This window comes from Nicotiana tabacum, chromosome 1 (genome assembly GCF_000715075.1).
Source record: "Nicotiana tabacum cultivar K326 chromosome 1, ASM71507v2, whole genome shotgun sequence".
Taxonomy (NCBI): domain Eukaryota; kingdom Viridiplantae; phylum Streptophyta; class Magnoliopsida; order Solanales; family Solanaceae; genus Nicotiana; species Nicotiana tabacum.
The window spans coordinates 63,985,539-63,997,567 of record NC_134080.1 but is presented as its reverse complement, the minus strand read 5'-3'; the positions used below and the strand labels follow the sequence as shown (position 1 = coordinate 63,997,567).

At 34.8% G+C, this 12,029-nt stretch overlaps 1 protein-coding gene across 2 annotated transcripts; it reads right to left on the bottom strand.

The window, feature by feature from the left end:
- Window positions 1-4,662: 4,662 nt before the first annotated feature.
- Window positions 4,663-10,438, bottom strand: LOC107786917 (uncharacterized). 2 transcript variants are annotated; one of them, XM_016608431.2, is made up of 8 exons: window positions 10,286-10,438; window positions 9,949-10,161; window positions 8,673-8,733; window positions 8,527-8,563; window positions 7,830-7,907; window positions 7,625-7,697; window positions 6,551-6,590; window positions 4,663-5,040 (listed from the first exon to the last, which is right to left on the bottom strand). In XM_016608431.2, exons 1-8 carry the CDS (start codon window positions 10,322-10,324, stop codon window positions 4,991-4,993), a joined length of 591 nt encoding a protein of 196 aa, XP_016463917.1. In that variant the 5' UTR covers window positions 10,325-10,438; the 3' UTR covers window positions 4,663-4,990. The 2 variants fall into 2 exon arrangements, with proteins under 2 accessions (XP_016463917.1, XP_016463918.1); XM_016608432.2 differs by lacking the exon at window positions 4,663-5,040 and adding an exon at window positions 6,290-6,460.
- Between the last annotated feature and the right edge of the window lie 1,591 nt (window positions 10,439-12,029).

Below are 12,029 nucleotides of genomic sequence, written 5' to 3'. Positions count from 1 at the left end.
CCGTTAATTCCCCGGCAACGGCGCCAAAAATTTGATCACGCCCAACTATGCCTTATAAAAGGACAATGCGGACGTTGCAAATATAACCTGAGTATTTATGCCCAGAGCCGAATCCACAGAGAATTAAACTATCAATTACTTTCGTTGGACTTACTAAATTCTTTAGAATCAACTTCCCCAAACGTTGTGAATAACAGTTGATGGTATATTTAATAACTAAGATTGAAAGTCAATAAACAGTTGTAAACTAAATATGCTTAAGTTGTGAACAATAATGAGAAGGTTCTAAGGTAGTGATTTCCCCTATTGATGGAATCCCTTCTGTTTATGTTTCATATGGATTTACCAACACATTTCTATCAACCATGAACACTCTTTTTACCGTGAATCTCTCCCGAGTAATCACAATAATTTACTAGACGCACTCTCCCGAGATACGCTAGCTGGCTTTGTTTATTATAGTTCACTTTAGATTGCACCCAAGACTTCGTTATCCCTAATCCCGCTTTTAAACCCGCAGTTATAGATCCCTCTTATACTTTGAGAGTGATGTTGTTCAACAATTACCTAAATATACACTCTCTCCCGAGTTATGCATACTAAATAGGCACAGCTAATTGAGGATCCTGTCAATTAACTACATCAAACACGTAGTTGAACAAATAGAGATTAAACTGGCAAACTATATTAACATAATCAAGAAGTTCATCCTTCAATAGGTTCCATCAAAACCCTAAACAAAGGATTTAGCTACTCATGACAATGGGTAAATAAACTATGAAAATATTCATGATCAAAATTGCCAGAAAAATAAAGAGAAGAAGAAAATATGATGTTTTGGGTGATCTCAGACACTTGTTTTTCTTGCCAAAGTACTCTAAAAACATTCCATGCCTCCCTTGGGCGAGTTCTATTGTTTAATATAGGGTTTTGGGCTAAAGATCCCTTTTTTGCACTTCAGTCCCTCAATTTTTCGCTTCCTATCGCTATCCTACCGCGGTTACGCCAGGACCGCGGCCAACTAGCCTCTCAGAATCCGCACCAACCTTCTGCCACGGTCTGACCGCGGTCACGCCGGGACCGCGGCAGTCCATCTCCAGTTCTGGTTTTGCTGCCTTCGCGTGGTGCACTTAGCGGATATTGTAAGATTGGCCTCTTTTTCTCCGTAATTAATCTCAAAAGTACTCCATAGACTGCTTTTATTGTATATAGCCTGCAAAGCATGAAAAGCACTAATCAGAGCATTTTGTTATTACTTTTTACCATAAAAACTATACAAGAAGGTGGTTCTTTAGGGCCTAATTATAGTCCAATTCACCTATTATCATGTATTTTACCACTTAGATTGTAAAGTGTCTATCGGTTCTGATGTAGGTCGTTGTAAATGGTAATGATTATTTAACTATTATATGTCATTTGATTGATCATAACTGGAACATGCAAATTGGTTATAAATTTGTTGATTCAAAATACAGTGAAGCATATATTGCATCTACTGTTCTAGAAAATGTTCAATTTTATGGTCTAACTGACAAATTTTTAACTATCACATTAGTTAATACATCTGCTAATACTACTGCAGCAAATGGCTTAAAATTTAGAGTTCGCCCAATTAATAACTCAATTTTACATGTTACATGTGCATGTCATATTTTTAATTTGGTCGTAAAAAATAGTATTGATTTATGTTTCGATTCCGTGTTAAAATGCAATATGATTGTGCCTATATTTTTCGTGCTAATAAAGCAAGGAAAATTCGTGAATTTAAAGATCGAAGTGCATATGTTGAATTTCCATAAAGAAAAGTTTCAAAAGATGTTTGTACTAGGTAGAATTCTACTTAAGAAATGCTAAAGGTTCTTATGTTCTATCGGTTGCTTATACAAATGGTATTTAATGCATATAATGCTAACCCAGCTAATCAAATTGTCAAGTCTGATTGGATGAAATCCACAAACTTACTTTATTATCATATAAATTAGTTTTCTAGTATACATTATCATACTATTTCACAAATGTCACGGTAAATTTGTGAAATTTCTGTTGTATTTGCTAAGTATTAAAAAATAATGTCAATGCACTGGCCGTTGAAGAAATGATTTCAAAATTTAAAAGTATTTTTTCTATTTCCCAATTTATTAACTACCATACTTAATCCATCTTTAAAATTAAAAGGTGCAACGAGACTTGTTTGTAAAATTTATGAGAATTTAGAAAACTGTCAAAGATTGCCTAGTTAACATATATATTTATACCAAACTAATGTTTGATAAGTATAAAAGTAAGGCAACTCCAGAAAGTATACATCCTCCTAGCTATTGAAGCATCATCAGTAGCTTCGGAGAGTGCTTTTAGCGCAACAAGATTTTAAATCAGAGACCACTGATATTCATTACTGGAGAGACAACCTAGAGATTTCTGTCTTATTTTCAGAGATTTGATTAATATAGAAATAAGAAAATTAATTCATAAAAAAATTAACCACTAAGATAGTAGAAGAGTACAATGAGACACTTTGCACTAGAAGTGATGACAATATGGAACTCATGGACATCAAACGACATTGCCAATTCCAGAGGAGATTTTCACTGATATTATACGACAGCTAAAAAGAAGCTATACAAGGAGAGTACAAATATTAATATGATAGTTTGTAATTAGCTATTTAAAGGCCTACTTCAAACAGAACCCTTCCAAGAATGTGGCTGTGTAGATTAGGTGCTCTTCAAAAAACTTGTATTTGTGCGTAAAATTTAATATTTCTATTAAATAGACAAAAAGGCTTTAGCCTTGAATTTTTTAATGAATTGTCTGTCTCAGTTACTTCATACTTTGAGATTGTATATTGCGAGCCTTTTATATTAACTAAAATATTTTGCTACAAGGCTTTTCTTTTAATATTTTGTAATTTCTTATTATTTTGTAATTTCTTACTTAGATTCTTTATAATTTATTAAATATAAGTTTATTTAAAAACTAGTCGTTGCCAATTATAAAAACTTTTTATAACTTTTAGTGCTTAAATATTAAAATAAGCCCACTGAGGGCCCGCGTCCTATCCCATTAGTTAGTGGAACGGGACGGGCCTAACAAGTCATCTCGCTTATCTCAGCCCAAATAAGGCCTAGTCCCCCTTATCCCTTTAAGTTTTCGGTAAAAATTGCACGGGGCGCCCTATTTAGTGCTTAATTTTTTTTTTAATTTTTAAACAATGTCAGCTCCATTTCTCCTCCTTCGTTTTCTTCTTCTTCTTCTTCTTCTTCTTCTTTCTTTTGTTGTTATTGGTGCTGCTACGAAACTTCAGTTCATGGGGATGCTGTTGTCATAAGTATATTTATAAGATTATTTAAAAACAAATTATAAATAACTTTCTAAAGTAAGTACGGACATATATGTAAATATAAGTCCATTTCCTTTTGTAGACATCGAAACTTTAACGGATCAAGCCAAATCCTAAATTAAAGATAATGCAGGAATCTTGAAATCCTAGAAGTCTATTAGGGTTTCTTGGAGGTTACTCTACCCTAAACCCTAACTCACATCTATATAAAGGGATACATATTCCCTTGAAGAGGCATCTAAAAAATCCCATAAATCTCGGGATATTCACAAAGGGATCAAGGCATAAAATAGTGTCGTGATTAATAGATGTTCTTCTTGATAATCAAGTACTTCAAGAAAAATATTCATACAATGATCGACTTTCATGGAGAATAAATAATCCAGAGAGGTCCGTATCATCCTATGTTCGAGAATACGTTGATCTAGCCCTCGAATAACGGAGAACAATTCAGGGGAAGAATCAAGGGAACAAACAAAATTGTGCCCGCATCATTTTATCAATAAAATTATGTTTCTTCATACTTATATTGTGGTTGCAATTTATTTTTGTATCATATATAATTTGTTGCAAACACCTTTAATTCACATTCTATTATTTTTTTTGGATTCAACTTTTTACATTATCAATGCATTTTAACCTGTTGTGCTAAATCATTATCTAGTTTTTTAAGTTACTAATTCTACTTATTATCTGTACAAAAAATCAATTACATGATAGCATAAAACATGCTGAAGTTCAGCAAATATAGAACAAAACTTCAGCTACTAGAATACTTAAGCTCAGCAATTACAAATAAAAACTTCAGCAAATAGAGAACAAAACTTCAGCTATTATGCTTAAGTTCAACAATTACAAACAAAAACTTCAGCAAATAGAGTTCAGCTACTATGCTTAAGTTCAGCAATTACAAACAAAAACTTCAGCACACTTGGTTAAGCAATTTTTGCTACTTCAGGCCCGTCTACTAGAATGCTGAAGTTTTGCGTGATTGCCTTTGCTACTTCAGGCCCGTATCCTGAAGTTACGCGAAAAAGTGGATACGCTTGCAATTTTTTTTGCAAAGCGGGCACAAGTTAAAACGTGATCCAAAAAGCGGGTATAGATGCAAATGCCCCAAGTTTTCACCCCGTCCCGCTAAAATCATTCCATTCCGTCCCCTAGGACAATAGTTCATAAAATGGTAGTGAAGTTCATCACACCTGACTATTCCTTTCTCTACTTCTCCGATGAATGTATCACCTGACAATACGCTCATTAAAAGGAGATTGAATACCTCAGGAAAAAAGCAGTCACAATAAAATCACAGATCATAAAGGACAAATGAGAACAGCGAAATGATTAATAGTACCTTGTAAGATACATGAACTGTCTTTCAGTATTAAATACGGAGTGTAAACAACAATATGGAGCAGTGACATATACATTACAAAATGAAACTAAACGGTAAGAACAAGTTAATGAAATGCATCCCATAAAACTAAAATATGACCTGAAACTAGTGCCTAGAAGAGAATAATACTAAGTGACCTATCTTGATCTTAGCACATCTATCAATTCCTAATATGGAACTATGGCATCTCTTCTGTGACACATGCATCAAAAGTTGTTGCAGATCCACCCGCTCAAATATGAGACACATCAATATCATCAAAGGAGACGCTGCTTTCCAGTCACTGAATCTACAGCTGACTTGCTTCCTGCTCAATTGTAAAATTAGTTGCGAGCATAGCATCAAACAGATTTGAGTAGAAGTCATGCGCAACCATCAACCAAGCCAGCATGCTACAGAAGGCATATCATTCACAAAGTGGCCATAGTGAACCAAGAGTATTCCTCAAGAATTACAGAATTCATATTTGATTTGTTCGAAAGGTGCAAAAAATTTCTTCCCTTCCATAGGATTGTTATTAGATGTTCCCAGGCACCATTGTTTCTACATCTTGAAATGATTTCTTAACATCCTTAAAAAGGTTGTTTTCCAGAAGAAAAATTCCTTTTAAGCAATGTATTTAATGGAATTTATAGCCTATTTAGACAAGCTTCTCCAAAGGCCAAAAGTACTCTTTTTTCTTCCAAAAGTACTTTTTTTCTCAACTTAAGGTGTTTGGCCAAAGCTTTTTTGGGGAAAGAAAGTGCTTTTGGGAAGAAATAGAAGTTTTTGGGAAGCAGAAAAAAATAGTTTCTTCCTAAAAGCAGAAGCAGAAGCAGTTTTGACTTTTCTTATTACCAAAAATACCCTTAACAAAATATAGTATATACCAAAATAACCTTACTTATTTTAAACCTAATACTTAGGATATTAATATATAAGTATTTCTTCTTATTTTTAGGATAGTTTTCTAACATATAGTGACTTGAAGTGAAAGCTTTTTATATTTGTTGAATGATTTTTAATATATTTAAATCATCTTAAACGAATTAAAATACTTTTTAATTTTATTTTCATATTTTACTTAAATAAAATGAAAAGATTTAATTATTGCCTTTGATAATAAATTTTTGAGATTATTTATTTACTTATAATATTAACTATTAAGTAAATATATTCATGTTATTTGTAATTTGATACTTGGCCAAACACAAATTATTGCTCAAAAGTGCTTTGCAGAGTGATTAGCCAAACAAAAATTGCATCTCTCCAAAAGTACTTTTCCCAAAAGCATTTTTGGGAACGCACTTTTCAAAATAAGCTAAACACAAATTATTGCTCAAAAGTGCTTTGCAGAGTGATTAGCCAAACAAAAATTGCATCTCTCCAAAAGTACTTTTCCCAAAAGCATTTTTGGGAACGCACTTTTCAAAATAAGCTAATTTTTCCAGCTTGGCCAAACAGCCTATTAAATATTTCACTTTTTATGAAAAGAGCAAATGATGATCTGGGGACAATTCTCAAAGAGATCTTACAACTGTAAAGTGTAAACAAGAGTGGTTAGGTATGCAGTAGTTTAGTCTGAGTGCCATACAACTGGCTAGTCAGAAGTGAGCATTCTACATAGATGAAACCTGAGTATCAGAATATTTGGGCCTTAAAGCTTCATATCGACTCTGATAGATAAATAAGATGGAACATAAATCCAGTTCCAGAAAGTTAAGTACATCTTGAAAACAGCAACAGAACTGCAGAAGTAGAGCCACATAGTATACTAGTAATAGAAGATAACCAAAAAAACAATACGAATACAGCAAACAAACAGATAAGAAGTATACCCGGTCCAACTGCAAGAACTGTCCTTGAACCTGATGCAACCTGCATCATACAAAATCCCGAAAAACATAAGCACATTACAGGAACTGTTAAATGCATAATAAACAAGCAGGAAGATATCCATCAGCCTTGAAGCAGTAAAATCTCAGAAACTAGGTATTAGCTTCCAAGCAAGAGAACCATTTAGCCAACTAGAAAAAAAAAAGAAAAAAAGAAAAGAAAAGAGCAAAACACTCTTTTAATGCAAGCTACTCAACAAACATGGTCTCCAGGTTTACTACTTAACCCACATTATGACGAACTTATGCTCTTCTTCTGTGCTGTGAAGGATGAGATCACATGCCTAAAATGTTCTTTCTGCAACTGAATGCAGTCAACAAGCATAGAATCCCAAATTCAGAAGCATATGCTTGTAATATTCAGATGTTCTCAGCGGATCAATCAATTATGCCTAATCCCAAATTAGTTAGAATCATTTATGTAAACCATCTGTATCTATTCTACTCATTACTGTATTCATGTTTAGTAGTTTGTCCTTTAATGCAAACTGGAAGTGCTTTAAAACTAGAAATTTACTAATCTACACTTATCCCTACAAGAAAATACAAGTATCAACCAGACAAAAAGTCTCCTAACAAACACCTGACCTGATGTAAGTGTAATACCAACAACTAAATCTTAACAGTTGATATCACCCATATGGATCATTTCGTTCTATTTATGTTTTCTTCTTAGTTATGTCCACATTAAACTCCAAGAGATTGTAGGTATTTTGAGACAACTTCGCTTCTCTATATCTCAAAGCTATTACACTACATGTTGAATGCGAGAGATTATTCGTGCATGAAGTGCTCCCCAACAACTATGGAGGTAGGCGGAGGGTGGGACGTATACTGTATGCAACCTTCCCCATTTGCAAAGAGATCAATTCCATGCTTTAAAATTGTGAAGAAAGTGTTACCAAAGAGCAACTCTACTGTTGTGCTGAGGCTAGCCTCTTTGACATGTTCTCAATATACTTTTTGTATATTTCACAGAAGCATCATCAATTTTACATTATTCCTTGGGAAGGATACCTGTGTACGTCCTGCATCAGCAACTACAAAAGTTGGAAGACCAATGTTCTCAGCTGCTTCCTTCAACTTGTTCCTAATAGAACATTTTCCGAGTATATAAAAAAGTGTCAATCATTCTTCAACGCACAATGACACATTCTTCACAAGTAGGCATGGACGTTGGTGATATCGGGCAGAGAAACATAGATTAGAATCACCTGCTTACATTTCTTGCTGATTCTTGCATGTAACGACTATTTTGGGCTGTCCACACTGTTCCCATTGCCTCAAGAGATACCGATCACTGCATTAGGTGATTCTTCTAATAATTATCAAATAATGACACTTCATATCTTTACAGTTAAAAAACAACATTGATAATATGCAAAAGAAATTGGGGCCTTCAGGTTGTTAAAGGCCCAAATGCTTTATTAGACACGTGCTGAGAACTGTACAGCTCTAAACGTGAAGAATTTTTAAACTATCAAAAGATTCTCGTTTATTCACATGCATAAACAAAAACACGACGAGGATTGAAATTGAGAAGGGGTGTTAGAGACAGAAAGCAGAGCTGCAATTGATAAAAAATCAAGCACTTCCGGAGTAGAAATGTGTAAATATGGTTCAGGTAGTGTATGGGGCTTGCAGAATGCAAAGCACATATTGTAGTTTTTCCATCTAATGAAACAAAGCTCCTCAGATAAGTAGGATATCAAGACAATGAAGTTCCAGGATTAAAAACAACCACACTGAAAGGGAATTTGCAGCTGCACATCACCAGCAAGGAGCTTAAGAGCCAATGCAGTTGGTGTAATTGTAAAACTACTTTAAAAAGTTCTGCTCGTCCCTTCTCAGAAAAATGACTACTCAGTTTTCAAGCATTTATTGTTCTCAATAATAGAGCATAATCCATGTAGAGATACCTTTGCATAAGTTCTGCATACATGCCAGTAGCAGCATCTGTGTTGTTCAATTAAAACATCAAAATGTGACACAGATCATGAAAACATTATGAGAAACTTGGAAAATATGGAAGGATTGAAACATCAAAATGCTAGAGGTTTCTTACGAGCACACTGAGATGCAATTTTTCCTTGTGCCATTTTCAGGTCTTGCCTGACAACTAAAACCTGCCATTAAATTTCTCACGGTCAGGAAATAGCTTTTTGTAGAATCCATTCAACCTTGAGACAATCAAGTATATACTATCACTATATATGTTACATCGATGACAAGCATCCAGAATCAACTTCTTATAACCTTTTGATTGTTTTTTTTTATGTGTGTGTGTGAGAGAAAGAGAGAGAGAAGATCAAGTATCAAACTTTTCAATATGCGATATAGTATCTTTTTTGAAAAAAGGAATACAGTACCAACACAAACAAATTAAAGGGAAAAGAAAACTGGATTCCAGCATTTTCAAGATGAGGAAAAGCAAAATACAGAGTATACAAAGAGTTCCTCAGTTTCCGCCTTTTGCTTAGGAAAACTAATTTCATGAATGCCAATTGCCTTTGCGCCACTCATCTCTCACTCCCACTAGTTGGTAGCCAAAATCACATGTCAAAAGAAATAAGAAAAAGCAACACTAGGTAGGTGTTAAATTGTGTTCAACTTACTTTCTAGGCTAAGTGTTTGATGAAGATGCCAATTTTCAACCCCTCAAAAATGTACATGCTCCCTATTAATTTTCCAAACAGCCTAAGCAACAACTTTGACACTAAAGGAAGCATGTCTAGAGTTAGGCATCACGAAACAAAGATTCATCCACCTCGGCAACAGTCAATAAGGCAACAAATTTTTATAGGGGCATCTAATAATTAACATATCTCCAGAGCCTGGAAATTCACTGTTGTAGAAAGAATTCACAAGCAACGAGTTTGCCTGAATATTTATAGCCAAGCCAAAAGTCAACTAATACCAAAATACAGTGAAACAGCATTATGATCACTAAGGGATTTCCACTTACTTGTATCACCAAACAGTTTTTTCATATCTAGTTAGCTTTTGCATTATGAGGGCCAAAGCAAGAGCTACCAGAATATGCTAAAAAAAAAAGTTACAAACTTGGAAATAAATACTCCTTTTTTCTTTAGGGGAGTGACTAATCCTCTTAAAAACTAATTTCTAATCATATCTTTTCATCTGCCTATATTTCTAATCCACTTTACATTCCCGGGTTTTACAAATATTTCTCTTTGTCCTTTCAGTATATAAGTCATATTACAATCCCCAAAGAATAATCAAAAAATGTACAGATAGAAGTGAAAGATACCCTCCACCTTAAATGAAGAAACAAAATAGTACCAAAATTTAACTGAAAAGAAGAATGAAAAAAAGCAAACCATTTTGAGGTCTTCATCATCAGGTTTAGGTGGGGCCAAAATCTTTTCAGGTTGATTTCTGCTCAACAAATGACTTGTCTTCTTCAAAGTGTTACTACTTTTGGAAGGCTTATACAAATCCAACAACAACCCAAGAATGAAACCAATTACCATTCCCGGTATAAAATTCTCAGCCTTGAAACTTGCACCTAACCATTCTTTTTCCTCCTTCTCCTGCTTCCATTACCATTCTTTTTTTAGTATTACCAAAACAAGCACAAGAAAACGAGCTACTACTCAAGATACTCATATGTTACATTCTTTTTTTTTTAGTATTACCAAAAAATTAATTTGTTACCTTCTTGGAAGAGTGGGAAGAGCTATTGAAGATACGCATTGAGCTTTGGCTGTTTGAGAGGAGAAAAAAGAGAGGGCGAGTGATAAAGTGATGGGGCTCAGAAATTTTACTGGACCAGTAGCATCTGAATGCATAAAACGGCGTCGTAGATAGATTATTGATTGTATTTTTTCCTTAATTTGTTTTTTTTTTCTTTGGCAACCAATTTTCTCCAACCATATTATTCCAAAGAATTTGGGGGCAAAAAGAGAGCTTTGGAAGAATGGGCCTTTTAACCCTTTGCCCCTTTGCTCGTAAAAATTGCACGGGGCGTCCTATTTGGTTGCCTCATTTAACCTATATTCATTTTTTTTTAAAAGTTTTAATTTGTACCCACTTTTTAAACAATTTCAGCCCCTTTTGTCCTCCTCCTTTTTTTTTCAATCCGCTAGGCAAACGCCTAAGGCTAGTTTTATTTATAACCATATAAAATACGAAATACAATGTCATAATATCCTATGAACGGAAAGAAAGAAATAAAGTTTGAACTTAACAAGTATCCTATTATCAAAATTGAGTTTTGCCCTCAACATTGACGTCTCATTAATGCTATTAAGCTACAATTCAGCATCCACGAATGTGCATGTGAAAGGCACAATGCAACGTTCCTTCTTTAAAGCATTCTGTACTTTGATTCCATATCGAGTTCCCTCCATTCTCCATAGTAGACTCACATGCTCTCCTCGAGGTACGTTTATCAACTTGTCTTGGCGTGCAAATCCATTCGCAACTGTCGTTCCTCCATGTTCGATCACGTTTCAGCTGCCATTATCCGTTCGTCCATGCTGGTTGCACTGCACGACATCTGCTCGTTGCCCACATATGTTGTAGCACGACATCGAAGACGCCTAGTTCAAGACTGCTTTGAAGCAAGTGAGCTACAACATGTGTTGTCTGTCATGCCTTCCATATTAATATTATTATAAATCAGAAAAAGCCACAAAGCACATTTCGATGTAGCTGCCTTCTTTTCGTGCTTAACAATTCCAGCTGTTGTGTTTACTTTCCTTTGCGCGTGCATTACTTCTGTTAGTGTCGATAGCATTATGCACCTATTCCCATTCTTGTTGTTGTTGTTCTGCTGTAATCTCCACTCCCAAAATCTCAAAATCAGCACACTATTTGAAGATCGAACAGTTATCCCCTTGCTGCGTTAATTTTGCTGCGTTCATTTGCTGCGTTCAGTTTTCCCGTTGCTGCTTTCCTGCTGTAATTTCCCCTTGCTGCGTTCAATTTGTTTCATTGATTGAGCTCATGAAGACAGCTTTGTGGAAGCACGTGAGCTCCACCTACAGCAACATCATAAAGAAATATATCCCATGTTACCTTCATCCTAGAGTATTGCATGCTTTTATGTATCCTAGATAACTTTCCATGTGCATTCCACTTTTCCATTTGATTCCTTTGCTCACCAGCATGAGTTGTCTGCCATGCCTTCCACATTAAACCTTGTGTGCATATTAAAATATTATTTAATCCGAAAGTGGATTGAAGCATGCGTTAATAACACATTGGCCTTTGTTGCCTGCTTTTCTCGAAAGACATATTTGCTGCACATGCTAGTTGTGTTTCTAATATCATTTGCTTCTTGTTTTGCTCGAAATGAGGAGTAATCAATTTTATATTCCCAGATTCTGTTTGTAACTGAACCATGCGTGTGATATTAAACACTTTTGTATCATGCTGGTTGTATATCCATTGAACT

Coding starts and splice junctions, on each gene's coding strand:
- LOC107786917 (XM_016608431.2), bottom strand. CDS start 10,324: ATGCGTATCTTCAATAGCTCTTCCCACTCTTCCAAGAAG. Junction 6,591..7,624: donor CTGATGCAGGACGTACACAG/GTATCCTTCCCA, acceptor TGTATGATGCAG/GTTGCATCAGGTTCAAGGAC. Junction 5,041..6,550: donor AGTTCTTGCAGTTGGACCGG/GTATACTTCTTA, acceptor ACAATTGAGCAG/GAAGCAAGTCAGCTGTAGAT.